Source organism: Anopheles funestus, chromosome 2RL, assembly GCF_943734845.2.
Source record: "Anopheles funestus chromosome 2RL, idAnoFuneDA-416_04, whole genome shotgun sequence".
In the NCBI taxonomy this organism is placed as follows: Eukaryota; Metazoa; Arthropoda; class Insecta; order Diptera; family Culicidae; genus Anopheles; species Anopheles funestus.
This window is the reverse complement of record NC_064598.1, coordinates 67,324,645-67,344,406: the sequence shown is the minus strand read 5'-3', so window position 1 is coordinate 67,344,406 and position 19,762 is coordinate 67,324,645. Positions and strand designations below refer to the sequence as shown.

Below are 19,762 nucleotides of genomic sequence, written 5' to 3'. Positions count from 1 at the left end.
TGCATATGATGTATCATACTTATTCTATGACCCTTTTTAAATTCTAACCCGTTCGGAAAAAAGTGTTTAGAATATTCTGTTCATTGAAAAAAATCTAAAACATATCATCTAAAACTGATCCTCTTTTTGATCTGATCTTTTTAAGGATGAACTCCCTTGTTCGTGACATAGTTACTCTGCTTGGGAACTGCATCTTCAATAAATTACCAAGGAATTTGTCTATCTTTATAATATTTCGCCCAATAGCTTAATACCATTAGTTCGATAATTCGATTAAACTCAAACGATTTTTTTGTCACCTTGCTTATCCATTTCGCCATCTTTGCGATCGTTCATTTGGATTAAGTCGAATCTTAGATGAATGGCTGGGAGCAGACGTAACGCGAACAGACGTAAGTAAGCTACTGCAAAGTGTTCTGCGCTGTTCCCCTACTTACACTTTTGTTGGTTACCATTTCAGATGGGTTTTACTGGCGGTATGCTTTGAACGCACCGCACCGAACGTACGTGATTAACCGCCAACAGACTGGCTATCCGGCATCTTTCGATCTACTCACCGATTAGCGGTCCGAAGCGGTATGATTTTATCCCGGAAAAGGAATACAGTGTACGGGGGCTGCTGGTTTTATCGGAAAGAAATGGTGTTACGTAGTGTGAACTGTTGGCAGCAAAAGTTGTGTGCCAACGTCGGGACAAAGTTAGACTTTTTTGGACCTTCACCAAAGCTAGCTGATAGAGGTGTAAGACAAGCCTTCGTTTTGATTTTTGCTGAACGATCTATTAAGTCATATCTTCAATATAAAGGTCTTAAACGTGATCAAACAGGCAATTTATTATTAAAAGATAAAAGATCAAAGATGCAGGAAATAATCTTATCCTAAGCATTGATTGGTCCAAGGCGCAAAGCCTATGCACAAACCAACTAGAAAAATTTGGTTAATTTTCTTTCATTTCTTCCTGATCATTGTCGCTAAGGCTAGCTGTGAATGCTGCCGAAACCAACCGTACAAAAAACAAGTGTAATAAATGTCGCCCTTTGCAATTAGCACATTAGAGAGGAAAACAAGTTATATCGGGATGATGCTGCGTCTTAGAAGTTGGTTGTACTGCGCCTGTGTATGTAGCCCGTTTCTATGTGTTGCCCATTTTCCAGCATGTGACGGTCGTTGGCCATGATCATCACGATTGGCTGAACACTAAATGGGTTGTTTGTCGGGCAATGTGACGAATGGCCGTGCCGCCCATCATGTCGCCAGTGGAGAAATTAATCAATCGTTTAAAATCATCGCGCGACTTGGCAAACACGGGAGGGGGAAAAAAACGGTCGTCTAATTTATGAAACAATGGCCCTGACGTGTAGGTTAGCCCGTACATTAGGATCATGAGTGATGATTTTTTCCTATACCTCAAGCATATGTACTGCAAGGTATTGTACCCTGCCCATGGATTGAAATTCATTGTCAAGAGGTTTGTTTTATGAACAGGTAACATGAAGGATGTTTTGCAATGACATCATTTCGATCGTACATGGTACATTAGCTTGAGCAAAATTGTTTTGCAATTTAATTTTCTTATTGCAATTAAAGTTTGTTTTTTGTTTTTTTGTTGAGGAGTGCAAACAATAACGCCTTGCTATAGATATAATAGGAAAATAATCACATCGATTTAAATGCATCCAAGCATTAAATTGCTTGTTGCTGGTCGACGGTACATCCATGCAAAGGAGCGGGTGCCCACAATGATCATGACTTATGGTGGTGTAAAATTAATTTGACACCCCACAAATACATGTGTCGGATGGGTAGCGAAAAAAAAAATGCTGATTCGTGCAAATTATTCCTCTAGATTGTTTCAGGCAAAAATAAAACACAAACCCGAGAAAGGCTCATAATTTCATCGTAATCAAACACCGAAAGCCTTGGATTGGTGGATGCTGCAAATTGTATTCATTGCAGAGCGTGTGCACTGATGAAAACGAACGTTGATTTGAAGCGTATTTAAATCGAACAATGCGTTAATGGTCGGATTTAGGATGAATTTGTATTAAATATTCGTATCATTCGTTAATACGTTTTGTCACACCAAACGAGTAAATGTCGACTGACAAACGCAGATTAATGGCCGAAAGTTGAACCATAATTCGTTTGCTTGATTGGCTTATTTCATAAATGCTGTACATCAATTATATCGCTCATAATCATTTTTCCAACTGCAACTTTAACTTAATCAACCGCGCAAAACCGTACAAAAAAACATCATCAGATAATGTCACGGGCGAATCAACTATGACGATGCTCATTGATGAGTGGAATATGTATTTTTTTTCTATTCCAATAATTGTTTGTCTTTTAATGGGCACCATGCGGTGGGAAACAGTGCAGTCAGCATATTTGTCATGTGGCATCATCGATTGACTGCATTTTTCTACATTATACACGCATCTGCGGGTGCTATTTACAGTTGAATATTTTTCCACCGTAAACGTTTGGTGTAATATTCCGTTGTTGATTTCGTATTTCGTCCGTTATAATCCTCGCGCATATGCATAACGGGCCTGTCCCGTGGATAAATTTGTGCGACAGTCCTGTTTGCAATGCAAAAAGTTATGCGATATTTTTTCATGAATGTATGCAATCCGTTGGGTGTAATGTAATGTTACAGTTTGATGGTATTTGGCTTGCTTTGCACTCATCGATTTAAGTACATTCCAATAATTGACTTGTTGGAATTGCGAAAAAAAAGAACAAAATGAATTGGATTAAAAACATTTACTAATATTTACAGCAACAGATGTTCTTTTTTCTCATTGTTTGGGTGCGATAAGTGATGTATTGATTCTTTCATACACTTCAGACACCAAATGTCTGGTTAAGGAATAATTTATTTCATATATTGTTTGAAAGTAAAAGTTTGGGTTGAAGAGACACTTTTTAAAAAGTGTTCATTTTGTAGATTTTTTTGTACGTGAGTTGCTACTTGTGCGAGTTATACTTTGAGCCGCTTGCGCTTTCTTCGAAGGACGCGTGGATTTCGAACTCGATCGTGTAGAAGATGTTGCGGGTACGCAGGATCGTTTGATTTCCTTTACTTCCCGGCCTATAGTGGTCGAGCTTACGCGAATCTCGTGTTCCTGGAACACCTTTTCTGCAAGCGATCTTAGCGTAATTGTGCTGTCTGCAACAATCCAGCGACGAATACTTTCTACTGCTTCCTGTGTCAATGCTTTGGGTCTGTTTCCACCACGCTTTTTAGCAGCAACTTGCCAGTGTGTTTGATACTTTTTTATGATTCCATATACAGTCGCTATCCGTATGTTAAGTATCTGACTAATGGTGATTGGTGTGGCCCCGTTTTCGTACGCCGTTACTATGCGTTCCCAATCTTCGTCGCTAGTAGTGCGACGTTTTTGTACTTGTTTTGGGTTATTTTGCACTTGTGGCGAACTTTTGTCCGAACTCATTTCTGTAAGCATTTACAAAAGGAACGATTACGGTCAAAGCTGTTTTGCCTGAAGGTTTTAGTTTTACAATAACTTACTTTATCCTCGCGGTGTTACGATTTGTTGACAAAATTATGATAATCTCTATTGGCGGCTTCAGTTACATCCGTATATTTCAGACCTGAAATGGTTAGGAAGTTTTATATTGGCCATAAACTTATGGTATTAAATAATTACCTTCAATCGTTCAGCTTAAAACACATACAGTACACTCAATAAACAATGGTTTGATGTGATTTGAGCGCGGAAATGTTTTATGCGATAAACTGGAAGCCAAATGGCGCATTTGCTACCTGTGTAAATTATCCACTACCTGCGAGGTTTTGACATTTTGACAGCATCTATTTTTGTGGGAATGTATACATACATGGTTTGAAAACTTCACTTGGCTTTTTTGTCGGATATCGTTACTTCACGCATTATTGTTTTTTTTTTCTTTCAACTTGTTATGGTGAGGTTATAATGAAATAGATTTAATTCAATGTGTTTTTACTATTTAATAGGATCTTTGTTTGTTGTTTTGAATCTTCGCCCTTTTTCATTTAGCAATGCAATCACATTACAATTCTTTGATTAGTCGATATATACTGTCAATTTGAATTTTTGGCCAAACATTTGAAGATGCTTATGTATAGGCCATAAAATTTAGTTTTTTCTATCTATGATCTATGAATCTATGATCTTGTTTTACGATCATATTTGATTATGTTATGCTGAAGTAATTATTATTGAAATTATAATCTTACGTATAGCTTTTGTAGATTTGCATCTCACCACTGGTCGAACGCCAATCCTCAATTGGAGTAGCATTTGCAAATGAATGGGCGATTCAGTACATACAGGGCTATTATGAAACGCAAACGGAAATTTCGCAAACGGAAAGTCACAATTCAAACGGAAAGCAAATTTGCATTATGGTTGCTCGTTGGAGTTTATGAAAGCTTCATCGACTTTTTTCTTGGATCAATCAATCTGTCAAGATGAAAACCATAAACAAAATTTAAAATAGCAGTTCGTCGAGAGAAGCAACTGTATGATTTTTTAACAAAATTTGAGTTTTGAAGTCGCAAATCTCATCACCACTGTTGTATTTCGTGTGAATAATGAGTTACAAAAGAAGTGGACACCTCCGTATTCACTTTTTTATAATCAATTCTCAAGAAAATTGTACTTTCCGTTGCTTTCGGCTGACGGAAAATTTTCTCTCAAACGGGGTTTCCGTTTGGCACAGGTAATGCAAATTTTTTACTTTCCGTTTGTCATCAAGTTATCATTGATTTTTGAAACGTCTGAATGTGCCAAACGGAGAGCCAAACGGAAAGTCATAATACGAAAGGCAACTTTGTGTGACGTTTGAAAAGATGTTTGCGTTTCATAATAGCCCTGATATTCAATGATCTTGGTGGAACTAAAGTGCTAGTTGCATATACTAATATTATAGTTTATTAACACCGCTTTATCTTTTTGTTTGCTATATAATATAGCAAGATTATATAGAAAATCTGCATTGTAGAATTACGTGAAATATTTGCATTGGTGTGGTATGGTTTTATTTGAGATATTTTATTTTTTTTCTTGTTATAAAATCGTGCCTAACCTGTAAAATCTGTTCGAATTAGCTAGTTAAATACCTGTTTTCCTAAACACAGACATTCGTTGGCGTATGGTGAATAAATTTTAAATCAATCTCAAAAACCACATAGCTCATTTTGATTATGCAGGACATCAACATCGTATCAATATATCCTTTTTCCGGTTAGTTATTAAAAGAACAGTCAATCGATATAGTGAGCATTAGTGAGCATTTACAAAAAGAAGAGATCATTCCACCTTTGACGGCATTCAACGCATATCAATGAAAGAATGAATTGCCAGTATCCAGTTTCCTTGTGCGTAATGAAATTCAAACTATTGATTTCAACTTGCTTTCATAAACATTATAATACCGCACGTACGTGTACCGAAAAAGTAGTACCAAGTGAGGCTCATTATCATTTGATGGTTAGGCAAATGCAACAAATTTTTTGAGAACGATTTTCCGAATCACATAAATCGAAAACCGGTGAAAATGTGTGGCTGTGGGAGGTTTTGTTTTCGCACATAAATAAAGCGAACTGTTTGTGCACTGTGCACTCAATGCATTCGGTTGCAGTTTGCAGGCAAAAATGGTTTCTATGCAAACGAGCCGCTTCCCCCCCCCCCCCCCCCCAACATCAGCATGATGCACACGTATCGGAAAAGTGTATGTGCGTAAACGATTGCTCCATCCTTTGATACCTCATCGGGGCATGGAAGTTTTTTTTTCTAGGATTCTTGATGCTGAAAGGACACACACCGTAATGGAAATGGACAGAGGCCAACGACCAGCCGCTGGTTAGATTATGTATGGGAAACACAGCTGGTTGCGGGGTGCCTGGGAATCGGGTGCAAATGAAACATAAATACGTGCGCTAGAGCATAAATTTAAATTTCTATAACACGAATAAATTCTGAATCAATGATCATTTGTTTCCATCTATATTGGACCAAGCTCACAGGGAGGGTGTTCACAGGGCGTAGCGCCAGGGAGGATGTGGACGAACGATGATAGAATTGAAATGTTCAACGCTTTCTCGCCGTTGCAACCATATTTATCGTACGTTTATCATTCTCCCCCCGTTTCGTTTTTACTGTGCTTCGTTTTCTCATTTTTTCTCATTTTTTCTCATTTTGTGTGTTTTTTTTTTGTCTTGTTAAGTTTCACAATTGGTTTTCCGTTTTGCTCTTGTTTCAATATTTAATGTGCAAAGCACTGTACCGAAAATGGCGTTTGCCCTTTTCCCTGGCACGAAGCATTTTTTTTAACATCCGATTAAATTTGCCTATGTATATGATTTCTTGCCATTTTTTGGTTTGTTTTCCCAGGTTTTAGAAAAAAAGGATTAAAGGATATCCTCAAGTGTACTTTTCTTTGGTCCTTTGCATTTATCTTTTGCCACTGTGAAGAGTAACCGTGAGTTTGCATTGGCACAGTGGTTTGATTTAAAAAATGATTTTCATTTCGGTAATTTAATTCCATCACACCATGTGTTTGGTTTTCATGTTTTAGCTTTTATTGCACGATCTGCACGGTGTTTTATTTGCTCTTTTATTAACATTTAGTTGCGAGTATTCTACCATATAGGATAGAATAGCAGCAATACCACATGCAGGATAATAATATATGTTTCACCCGAACGACTTCCGAAAACGGTGTTTTTGAAACTCAATTACGAAACCAAACGAAATCTGAATCATCCCTGGAAGTGGTGTGATTCTTTACTTTCCATTCAATCGCACAATTGGGCAAAAAGTTAAGTGGAGCATAAAATTTTCTGGATAAGAAAAAAAAAACAATCAAACCTTTAAATGATTGCTGCAATGGATGTAATAATCACGTACGCTCGATTTCAGGTACCCCATTGACACTAATGATGGCCAACAAAAAAAAAACCGGAAACCGGAAATAAGGCTATCAATGTTTGTTGGAAAACATTGAAGTGTCTGTTGAATTTAGATGCCCTATTTTAAAACAATCGATTTGGAATGATTTTGCGTCGAGAGTTGTTAGCAATGGGGGGTTTTTTAAGAAGAGTTTGTTTTGACATGAGTGTAACGAAAGTGTGAAAATTATGTCTCAATATTTATACAATTTCCCTTCATTTGCAATTATTGTCCTTGCAGAATAACCATTTCCAATCAGCTCAGTGAAAATGAACGGAGTTATCCACAATTCAATACATTTTAATCGATCGCTTATCGTTGTATTAATATAATATTTATTTCAAAAAAGAAAAAAAAGTATTGCTTAAAGCTATTGGCTCAGATAAGTTATTATTATTAAGGATCAAAAACTCTTCAAAATAAAGCCTTCGTAACATCCGACGTAAGCACCACTTGATTTTGCTGCCAGCCAGCTTTTATTCTCTCATATAATTATTTATTTTAAGCAATACCCGCCTTTCGTCTACGGTTACGAGCCACTTGCACTGGAAGATGTTTAGGAATTTCGAGGAATAATTAGCACCATCCCATTTGAAGTGCTTTACCATATTCGCATTCAATCCATCTCCAGACACGGGCCTCCCCCGTCAACGTGTGGGATGGTGATCGTTCGTGTACCGTCTAGCGACTTGAGACGTCGCGATTAAAGAGCTTCACCCCAGTAAAGTTTCTATTATATCCCAACCAAAAGACACCCACCCACGGGTTCGTCAGGGCCATAGCATCGGCTGTAGTAAAGCTGTTGGCCTCTTTCAAGGTAATGGCGTCAATGCTAATGTAAAGCTGTTCGTCACAGAACAGCGGGCCCAAGCATATTGCTGGGACGGATTCGTACGATGCGTACTCAAACACATTCGACCTTTTGCTGCAATGCTCGCTCGGTGCGGGAATGCAACGAGCATAACATAAACATAACCACCATCCCCTCCCCCCCTTCATACACCGGCTTGTGTGGTCGAAATAATCAGCAACAACATTTTGCGGCCACCAAAAGACAAACAGCCGCGAGGGCTGTGGGGACGTGGACAATCCATCAGCATTATAGAGCTTCCATTACTTCTCGGGGCTGCAACGACGTGTGCAATACCGAGTTGATGGGCACTGGCACATGGTATGTTTGGTTCGAAAATGCCCGAATGTGTAACAAGGTTTTGGGCCAAATAAAGATGGTGTAGCAATCGAAAGAGCAATATGTTTCGTTTTGGTTGGCAAAGAAAAAATGCACTTGTACATGAGGTCAAACACTTTGTACATAGCACTAAACGTGATAAATGGTTAGGCAATGTTTATGTAATTATTTTTACAATTTAATTTTTTCTTTTATTTCGTTTGTTTGTTTGTTTGACCACAAACCTGTTTTATATGTTAATGTTTTAAATTATAAATAAAAAAATTGCTTACTTTCAATCACTTTTTTCATCTTTTTTATTAAAGAATTTATTTCCAGTGTGACAAAAAACATTAAAGCATGAATTGTGGGTTTCTTCTATATTTTCTAATAAAATATTTGTTGAAAAAACGATCATTAAGAACGAAAAGCTCGTCTTCAAGTTGTTTTAATTCGCCTTAAGTTATCTTCATCTTTAAGAAATAGTATGGTTTTGCTTATTTTTTTTTTGTTTACTCGCCTCAGAACCAAAAGCAAACCTTCGAATGAATCACGCCTAAAATTTCAGATCAGTTCCACGTGCCCTGGTAAACGTTTGCCACGCCAAACGCATGTCCGAGCTGGATTGTTAAGCGTTTGAAAAAGGCACACGACCGTGGCATTACGCGGCAATCGGCATCTCGGAATGAATTACCGGAAACGGGTCGCAGAATTCAAGTTCAAGTTCGAGTTGTGTGGCATAAAGGAAGCTGAGTCGCGAGGGGTTTTTTTTGTGCGAAGAAAAATAGGCTAGTTTAAGGAATTTGAAGAAAAAAAAACAACACTCAAAGTATTGAGTGCAGTTTGCAAGGTGTTAGAACCATCATGAAGGGCATGAGTATAAGGGGTGGGAATTTTCCACGTAATTTGGAATGGTGAGAAAATGGTAGATGATCGTGCGTTTTTATTTTATCCACCGGTAGAATGCATTACTGTGACGGTGACCTACCTAGTGGGGTAGTGAGTTCCTTTTTGGGCACAACCATGTGTACTGCGTAATTGTACAATAAAGCACAATGCTTGTTTGATAACACAGATAAATCCTACGCTGTGATTTCTACTTCAAGTGTGCACTTCGCTCATGTTCAGGCGTTCCAGTGTTCTGTACTAAACGCAGTGTAGATGACGTTCGCGTACGAATCGGAAAGTGGTCCTCAAACATCACTGCGGCTGCGGTTCAACCGAATCAATGTACCGCTACCGTACCCGTTCAGTAGGTGCAATGGAAATGTTTCATTAATAAGAGCCATCCATGAAACGGGTGATCTTCACATACATACTACTGCAAACCTGCATGCAAATGAGTGTACTCTCGAACGCACCAGGAAGGTGAATATTTATTTTTAATGTGTTCATTTTCCAACTCGCCCGTTGGAACGAGCGGCACTGTTGTGCCATGCCAAAAATTTGGGATGCGTTGCAGCTTTGAAATAAAGCCGTTTCCAGTACAGTGTCCTTCACGTTTTCTGGACGAGGGATGCTGGACGCAAGTGCTAAAAAATTTAAGTCCATTAAATCAACATCATTAAAAGCTCTGTCTGTCTGTTTATGTGTGCCATCAGTGGCACAGTCGGTTCGAGCCTGGGTAGAGTAGCAGAGAAGGAAGGTTTTTTTTGCAATAGGATGTACGGAGTTTTACCTCTGATCGTTAATGAGTGCAGTTGAGCAGCATAAAGTGTGTAGAATTGCAAACTCGTGTGTGAGGAAAAGCACTTGACCAAACTAAACGGGGGATTGATTAAAATTGTACAATCACGCGGCAAATAATTGCTGTATCGAAGCATTTGCTGTTGTGCAAACAGCATGATTGGTGAGGGATTAGGGAAATTTTTGCTGCACCCCCCGGTGTTGATGAGCGGGTTCGGATTTAGTTAAATTGATTTGCACTTATTCAAATGGTATATCTACATTTCTAAACACTCTTCATATTCTGTGTTGGTTTTGGATGAACATATTTTGTGCACTATTTGAACACAGGTCCCCGTGTAGTGGTGGGTTCAGTTAACACTTCACTAAACCGAATGCACTTTCTGAGTTTGGGTTTTTTGTGTGCGTCGAATTTCTGGAATTGAAATTTAGGCTACTGAATTTCAATTATTTCATGAGCAACCAGATGAGTTTTTTTACTTTTGGTGCAAAATTACTGTACCTACATTATGCTTTACTCTTCAATATGTATCAATAAGTTATTACTGTTACAGTGCGCAACGATTATTGGCCCTGAAAAGGCGATTGAGGTGGTGCTACAGTAACGATCATGTTAAGTTGAACGATATCCTCAAAAATTATTGAGGATTATTTAAACTTTTTAGAGTTCGGTAGAGATTTCACGTCGATGTCGAATGTCACCGGATGACGCAGTCTCTAATGTTATTTTAGATTGTCCATATGGACGAATGTGGAAGAAATGTGTAAAATCAACTTATAAACATTAATGTAGCAATAGGTAACGAAGGAGCTAAACTTGTCGAAGACACTTCATCGGTTCCTGTTGGATATTGCTGTTCAAGCGAGCAGTTTAATATAAAAAAATCAGATAAATTTGATAAAAGAACGGAGTTAAAGTATATTACTTTGCAGGGATAAAAGCTACATAAAACTCTGGCACAATCTCATCATATTTGTCTTACCGAAAAAGTTTTTTATTTATCTACTTAGTTATCAGGTACAACAACCGCTTAGCGGATTTGGTCTACTGCAGGAGTCCTCTAAATTGCGCACGACCTGTTTAGGCCTACCATGTCTCGTCTATCCTTGACGACGACCTAAAAGGACTCAACGCGCTGGATTGTCCGGTGCCATTCGAATGACATGACCAGTCCACCGGATCCTGGCGAGTCTAACTCGCTATAAGATAATGAGTTCATTGTTAAGTTCATAGAGATAGTCATTGTAGCGGTTTCTCCATTGTCCAGCGACACAAATAGGACCAAAAATATTTCTCTGCATCTTCCTCTCGAACGCGGCTAAGAAGGATTCGTTAGTTTTTGACAGAGTCCATATCTCAGTTACATATGTGAGACCTGAATCTAGATAAGTTTTATATAATCCAAGGTGATCTTCCCGACAGGTGTTTTTAGTGGAGCAATTTCCTCAGACTGAGAAGAGACCAGTTGGCAGCCAGCACCCAAGCGTGTATCTCAACATCACTGTTGTTGTCGCTGCTGGCCTTTGGCCCAAGATAGGCGAAGTTTTGAACGACTTCAAAAGTACAAAGTTAGCAGGGTCATTGGTGGTGCCATCATTAATTTGATTTTTGCCTCGCTAATCTTTAAGCCCAAGGTTTCCTGCTGTCTGCTTGATCCTTTGATAAGTGTTCGCCACATAGGACATCCGCAAATCAATGATGGCTATGCCGTCAGCGTATTCGAAAGAAGGTTTTATTTATAACCTGTAAAAGCCAAAATGTTTTTTGGAGATCATTTGTACCCATATTTCCTTATCGTATCCTAAACTTAGGCGAAAGTTGGAGCTTGTAGAGCGCACTGGATTAGATATCTCAGTGATCTTTCAGAGTTCTACAGCAAATAACTAATTGATCAAAGAACGATCTACGAACGCGGATTTGAGTATTTGCTGTGTCAGTCCGTTAGGGATTTTATCTGGAAGATTGTGAACTATATCCCTGAACATACCTTGTTCCTATCATCCTTGGTATTGTACCTTCTTCTGTTAGAAAAAAAACCGTGCAGCAGTAGTAAGGTGAAGTAAAAAGTATCCTATTTATTCAATCAAGCTCAGTTTCTCTGGCGGTTGAAACACGTGACAATTTTTCACTCGTTGACTAACTGCGCACCTCGTTAACTCGGGTATGCGACGGTAATTTCCGCAATGGACATTTTAAAATATACATCACACAAACCCCGTTTTTTCGCCCATCCATCCAGGTCAGTTGCCTCAACCACCGCCGCAACAGTCGTTTGTTAATCGAAGTCCTGTTTCCAGCAGTTTCACCCGTTTTAATGCATGTTTGCAATACATTTCACGTTGCGGACGTACAATTATATGGCAGCGAAACGCGTCCCGTGAATATTTTTGGCAGCGTTGTTGCGGTGATGCTACTGCAAATAAGGGAAGTAGATGGACATTGGGTGAAAGTGTGCGAACCCGCGGTAGGTTCTGGGGGTGTGTGTGTGTGTGTGGGTGTGCCAGTACGCTTATATGCTCCATTTCCGGAAGCGGAAATGTACAGCCATATTGGGTGAATTGTGCCACGGGTTCAGTTCAGGCGTACCCCTACTCAACACACTTGGAGGGTAGAACGTCGGTGGAGTTGGATGGGAGCGGGTGTACTCCCTGCCCGGTCAGTAGTCGAACGATTCCTTCAGGCTTGGTTTGTTTTCGGTTGGTGGGTCCATTTGCGCGTTTTGTGGTGATTGCACCGAGAGTCGGCTGGTTGCTGGTTTTAATGAAAACATTAAAATTTCACATGCATAATTAATAATTATAATTAATATATTCATAATTTTATTTCAGTCTCAGCCTCAGCGGACCATATTTTACTACTGTTCTCTGCGTTGGTGGCCATGTGTTATTCTTTTCCACGCAGTATTCTTATTGTTATTAGTATAGTTACACCATAAGCATATGGAGACACGATTGGTTTCGTTGTTAGTTAGTGTTCCGGTGATGCGGTTAAAAGCATATCCAACGAACAATGGTTATGCTAGATGATGGTCAAAGTGATGATCGATGTTTGGTTAATTTCCCATTGGATAACTTTGTTTCAATTTTAATGTTTTTATTACTATAATTCTTGTTTTCTAATGTTAGTTATTAAAAAAATGTAAATTAATTGTTTTTTCTACTTGAAAAGAATTAATTCTAACTCAAAAAAACAGTTAAACAGCCGTAATTTCATGCAGAACTTATATATAATCAGAAGTTACAGACCAACGTATTTCTAAAGTGTGGACATCTTTTATTAGATTCCTTTTACAACTTACATTTAAATTTAAATCAATTTGATTAATTTAAACATTTATTTATCTGTGTACCGAAAGTTATCTGGTATTGTGGTAACTTAATGTTTTTTAGAATGAAGCTAAACGATGGTTGAAAATTCAATTTCAATTAGAAGAAACCATTTTCCAGTGTGCATTATGGTGACGTGGTCGTTGCAAGGTCGCTGCGGTTCGGTTGGTACAAATTGAGCGATAAATAAACAAACTATCCTTTTATGCAGGCCACATCCGATGGTTTTGGGATCTGTGTTGCTGCTAGTGTTGCTGCAGAAACAACCCGGTGTGTCCATTTCGTATGCACTGGTTTGCAACCGGCTGGCTTGACCTGTCTAACCGGGGGCAGGTGTCGTTATCCCACCGTACACTTACACGGTTGCCGAACGAACTTGTTCCGTGATCACTCCCCGCGCAGGATGGTGTGGCGTAGTTTAGGAAAAATAAATGAGCATAAAAGCAAACAACAAGCAGAAGGGATGTAGTGCTGGGGACACCAGAGCGGAAGTTGACCGTAACGCGGGTTATCAAACTAACATCAAGCATTAGTTCGATCCGAACATTCTCGACAGTGGTACGGGCGTTTAAAATAAGGCTTGGTTGCGGAATGGAGAATGTTTCGTTCCACGGAGTGTGTATGCTTGAAACGTGCTGGATGCAAGAAGCAGTGCATGCACACGTACGCATCCGCTTTGTGAGTGGTGATTTGGTGGATTCTAAGCTTTGCGAAAGCGACGAATAGGACAAGCAGCAAATTTGGCATTAGACACTGAGCGATATTTGGACGAACTCTCTCGAAACCGTAACTCGCATAAATCCTTTCCTGAAATATCGAGCGCCGGATCGAGTAGATCGACTACTACAAACTTCCGCGCTAATGATGCTCACGTGACTTTCGTGAGGTTGGTAAACGTGAAGCTGTTCGTAAGTAGCTTTGTAGCTTTGCCCACTACGTCGGGACCACAGGATGGGACCATCTAAACCACCACTGATTGATTAGCATCGAATTGCCGATGTCAAACGCGTAACGCTTCCCCGCGGTTCGGTCTGACAGATTGGGTGGACCTTATGGTCGAACGAGACCTTGAAACGAGACACGGGAGAAGACAGATAAACGTGATACGGAAATTAGTATGCCCACGTATGCTACACCCCATACGTACGGAAATAGCGTTTCCATTCCGTGCAATGCTACTTATCGATCGCCAACGGGGGTTCAACGGATGGAATGGGATGAGTTTGGTGGTTCATTTACTCAACAAAAAAAAGTTCCTTTTTATGGTTCCGCATTGCCCAAACCGTTGCTCTGTACATCACGTAGTGAGCGTATAACTTTTAATGCGTACATTTAAGGGGGTGATTGATTAGGGGCCGTTGAAGTAGTTTACTTTATTCGTCTGGGAGAGTTTTTTTTTAATTCATGAACGCATGCATGAATAAGTAGTTCAGTTCATATTTTTATGGAGTTGCAGAGTGAATACATTAACTATTAACTTTTATTCAGCAGGATATTAGGGCCATCGTTGAAACAAATAAAAAAAATGGTTTCAAGCTTCATTTACTTATCTGGGAATTAATACTCTTTCCTACTACCCACCATTTGAATCGAGTTCAATAAATGAGCAAACGTTTCTCATTTAGATTATTTTCGTATTGAACGGATATTATTAGTCTACTTATGAATAATTAATACTAAAAGACGATGGTAACATGCTCTGTTTAGTGAATTTAATTATAAATTTTTATAATAGGTTAATTAACAAAGTATTTGAATTAAATTAAAATTACAATGGAATTTTCTTGTCTATAAAATACCCTCTATTACGTGTGAAATAATTTGATCGACCTCCACTCTTTCCTTATAGCAATTAAAAAGAAGGTTTTTTGAATTAAATTTATCAATGTTAATATGTGCTTGAATTGCATCAAAATTAGCAAGATATTGCCCTTTACATTCTAAGACTATCGACAGGCAGGTTTGAATTCTATTGCCACTTGCAATACTTCTTGTTTCATCGGTTTCTGATCACTCTTCAGTCCATATGCTCGATAGTTTTTTATCTTCTTTTCTCCTACTACGATCCTCAAGAAGGTCTTGGTCTAGGATTCCATTTCTAGGATTCCTTGAATTTTAAAATCCTCGCAGCAGGGTTATCGGTCCTTCGTACGGTTCGGATGGGATTTGATATCTGGATCTGTTGTACAAAGACAGAACCGCCAACACCAACACCTTGTGATATATTATTGTTAATAACTTGTTATATCAAAAAACATCAACAGAAACAAAAAACGTATGTGCCATTTTCTTTATTTATTTTTCCCCCGTGTTCTTAATAAAAGTGATTTGCTTTGCAAATGTATTGCGAAATATACTACCAATTGGTACGGGACTGCTATTGCGATGTTGCCAAATATTCGGTGCAAACAATCCAAAACGCAGTGTGAAGCAGTCGAAAAAGTTAAATATTTATTCGCTTCATATAAATTTTTTTTTGACCCATCAAACAGCTAAAATGGTACGGCAAGGGAAGTGTTAAAAGAATGCATCAAATATCCGGCTGGCAATTGTATAAATTCGGCATGTAAACAGCTTCACACTTTCCTGTCACGGTGGCAGGGACATTTTACCTCATGTATGTGCCACGGCAGTGAATGTCCAGTGCGGTAAAAAGGCACAAGCATGACCGGCCGCTAATCAAATTAACTGTGGGTTGCAACGAACAAACAATATTCTACTTCTTCCTGTAACCCTGCCGGTTGGTGTCACTTTTAGTAAAAAAATACGCTTCCTGCACTAACCATTGCAATGGCTTGCGAGGTTGCACTTTACTCGTTGGGAATCGTCCTATGTAGTGGTGAACCTTCGCCTTAAATCGCGTGTGACTTCCATTGCAACGCGGGGAACCGCTTTGCAGCAGCTGGCAGTAATTAAAGGAATCAAGTTTACAGCCTGACAACACGTCACTAGGACACTTCGCTGATTGCCCTAGTGATGACGGGCGTCTGTTGGGATGGGCTGTGCCACCATTTTATTATTGTTGTGTGTGTGCAGGGAATCCGAAGGATAATGAAGAAGCAGATAGGAACAAATGTAATATTCAGTTACACTTCGGTAATGAATTATCCATTAGAATCGCAAATGCTGTTGTCGGCTTGGGTCGGGACGGGTTGGGATAATGTTTGTGACAAGGGGCATTATCTTTCTCACCCTTGCTGATGCTGATTCAATTCCTGTCTAACTACTTTAGTAATCATTTACACAATGTAGCTTTTTGTGGTGTAGCTTAAGCACTCGTAAGCTTTGTATGCTTTCATTGTTTTGTCAATTTTATATAAGTAACAGCCGCTTTAGTGTACAGTTAAAGGAGTCTTGAGATCTGTAAGATCTGGATCATAGTAGATTCATGTTGTGAGGTTAGTGAATTATAGTCGAACCTCACTGGTTGCCTATCCACTAGCGGGTTAAGTAACTAAGTATTTAAGTATTGATTGTTTGACAGATATCAATCTGTCAATTGGAATAAACAATGAATAAGTAAATCATGTTCATGTCATACTCATTAGAAATGACAAACTCCTTAGTTGACATACGACCCAACTATTGAGCTTCCAACAAACGAAAAACTCAACTAAAACAGATCAAACTAGTGAAGTTCGACTGTAACTCCCTATTTCACTGTGAAAACCTTTGTTAATATTTCATTGGTGGTCTATTCTAGGCTATTGGTGATCTTTCTATCCTTATAGATGATGTTTCAGATCGGTTCTTCTGCGTAGAATAGATAGCTCCCAAGCGTTTTCCTCCAGGTTTTGTGCGGCCTCATATTACCAAAGGATGCAGACAAATTCACACTCATTTTGTGGAAGATCATGTCAACAGTCTTCTTCTTGGCGTAACGACTTATTAGGTTTACCCTGGCATTTCGGGTTTAGTAGACTTATTTTACCAAGTGACGGGGTTTACGCAACTGATGGGATGGATGACCACCCCACGATCTCATATACCACCGACCCGCACCTCTCGCTTGTTAGTATAGATAGAATTGTGTTTTATGCATCCAACTTTACTCGTAATCTGACGTTTTTCTTAATTGTTTATCAATAATTTTGTTTTTCCTAAAGTAGAAAAAGTAAATGTTTCTTGATATAATTTTAAGAAATGGTTAAAATATCATACTTAATTAATTGATACTCTAATGAAAATATTCAATATTCTTTTTCCTCTTAATATGATACCGTGGTCAATGCTATCGACGGTGACCGATAATGTGTTGCGTATCTCATACCTGTCCCCTTCAGAGCTTTACCGAAATGTGATACCAACAGCCTACGGTTGTTCATTGTTGGTGTTTGTTTCAGTAATGATTAACTGTGTTGGTTTGCGTACACATTAGACGTCCTCGTGTGTGGATCCACCACTAACTTCGATCCCCGCAACAGGCGTCATGTCTCAGGTACTGGAATTTATCATTATCAGTATGCTTTTTCCAACCCTTCTAGAGCCAAACAACACACATGACTAGTGTTGTGCTTAATGAATCTTCTGAATAGAGTCATTCATATGAATCTTCAGTGAAGAATCATTCAATTCATGAGTCGACTCCCAACAGATTCATGATTCTTCGAAGATTCATGAATCTTCGAAGATTCATGAATCCTCAAAGATTCATGAATCCTCAAAGATTCATGAATCCTCGAAGATTCATGAATCCTCAAAGATTCATGAATCTCCGAAGATTCATGAATCCTTGAAGATCCATGGGTCCTCGATGATTTATGAATCCTTAAAGATTCATGATTTTGCGTATTCTTTACGCATATTGACTTCTTCTTCTTCTTGTTCGGTTAGAACGGCCTGGCCGTATCAAGATTTATTTTACCACGTAGCAGGATAGTCAGTCTACGGGGAGACGGTCCGGATGGGATTTGATACCCATTCCTGCAGTGTGTACCGGCGCCGTTTATCACATACACCATCGGGCTGCCCCAAGGCGCAGCAAGGCGCAGCTACACTACCGCATTAAATAATTTGCTCTAAACTTTCCCACCTGCTAACAACCTGGGAAAAATAATCATGAAAAATGCAAACCGACTTCCATTCACAAAATGGTTACAATTGAAGTCAAGATTCGTAAAGAATACGCAAAATCATGAATCTTTGAGGATTCATAAATCGTCGAAGACTCATGGATCTTCAAGGATTCATGAATCTTCGAGGATTCATGAATCTTTGAGGATTCATAAATCTTTGAGGATTCATGAATCTTCGAAGATTCATGAATCTTCGAAAATTCATGAATCTTTGACATTCAGATTCAGAATCATTCATTCAGTTCAAAGATTCATTCAGATTCATGAATCTGAATCAGATTTACCCAACACTACACATGACCACAAATGTGGCATACGCATACAAATATCACCTTCTTGCTGGTGTCATATTTGGCGCGTAAGTATCGGTACAGTTTTGAGTTATTGTCTGGCACAATCGGCGGTTTTTGGGTCGGTTTTGTTGTCGTCGCCTGTCGCGACCATGTGACTGATTTACGATACGCAGGTTTCCCCGCATGTCTGGTTGTTTATTGGGTGTGATTGAACAGCGACGGTTCCCTTTTGAAAGATTTTGTTGTTATATTGTAATGTGTCTAGCTACTGGAAATATTAATGGTTCGTTTTGTTTCTTTCTTCTACAGATTCATCATACCCGTGGTAGAGCGTAGAGTGCCATATCAGTGCCCACCACGTAGAAACACACGATGTGGTACAACTGTTTGAGAAGAAAGCGGCGAAAGTGATATTTCTTTTTACTACAAACTACTTATCAAACTACGTTTAAACAACGCAGCGCTACTTCATTGATTCCAGTGTGTGCAAAAAAGTCTGTGATAGTATTAAACACCGAAAGCTTTATGCCATTATCTTAAAGCATTAACCACAGTGCCACGCCGAGTGTTTGAGCGAAAAGTAGTATTACATGTTACAAAGCGTATTCCACCGTTTCATGAGGCTGTTTTGTAATTTCACGTTAGTTTAAGTTCGAATGAGTTTTTTTTATTGTTCTATATCAACTTAAAACCCAGCTTATAAGCAGAAGTCGCAATGTGTAATTGCTGCAAATGGTAAGTTATCACAAACTTTATATGTTAATTTAAAGAATAACTATCCATTGGTGAGTTAATGCATTGTTAAACCCCCTGTAAGTTACCTTTGAGAATAATTTGATTTAAACGAATGGGGCATAGATTCGTTTTTATTATTATTTTAACTTGAAAGTTGTTTCTATCTTGCCTAAAATAACTTTGGTTTATGTAAAAAGTAATTTTAAAATATTTTTTAAGTCCACGAGAACTAAATGAACTGAGTTGTGTAAACCAATTTTCGATGTCTTTGAAGAACTTAACACACAAATTTAAAACACATAAAAAAGTTTATGTATTGATAGCAATTGTAGCCTTTTCGTATGTTTCTTTCTTATTACGTAGACGTGATGTTTTCTTATATTCCCTTAATTTACGATATATTTTTTTTATTTTAGTATTTTTAGTTGCTGGGAAGACTTTTATTGGAATTGTATCGAAGAGAAATTCTGTTTCGACGAATCATTAGGTAAGTTTTATACGTTATTCATATTTCATT

General features: G+C 38.6%; 1 protein-coding gene and 1 long non-coding RNA gene across 4 annotated transcripts in view; one reads left to right on the top strand and one right to left on the bottom strand.

The window, feature by feature from the left end:
- LOC125762309 (uncharacterized) overlaps positions 1–19,762 on the top strand; it is a 33,426-nt gene that overhangs the window by 5,268 nt on the left and 8,396 nt on the right. For all 3 annotated transcript variants that reach the window (XM_049424251.1, XM_049424250.1, XM_049424249.1), the window contains 2 exons: positions 18,820–19,245; positions 19,662–19,732. In XM_049424251.1, the coding sequence (XP_049280208.1) occupies positions 19,226–19,245; positions 19,662–19,732 (91 nt within the window). In that variant the 5' untranslated portion in view covers positions 18,820–19,225. The remainder of the gene's footprint in view (positions 1–18,819; positions 19,246–19,661; positions 19,733–19,762) is intronic.
- Positions 1,875–4,016, bottom strand: LOC125762337 (uncharacterized). Its single transcript, XR_007418204.1, has 3 exons — positions 3,677–4,016; positions 3,538–3,620; positions 1,875–3,462 (listed from the first exon to the last, which is right to left on the bottom strand). It is a non-coding gene; the product is annotated as an uncharacterized LOC125762337 (long non-coding RNA).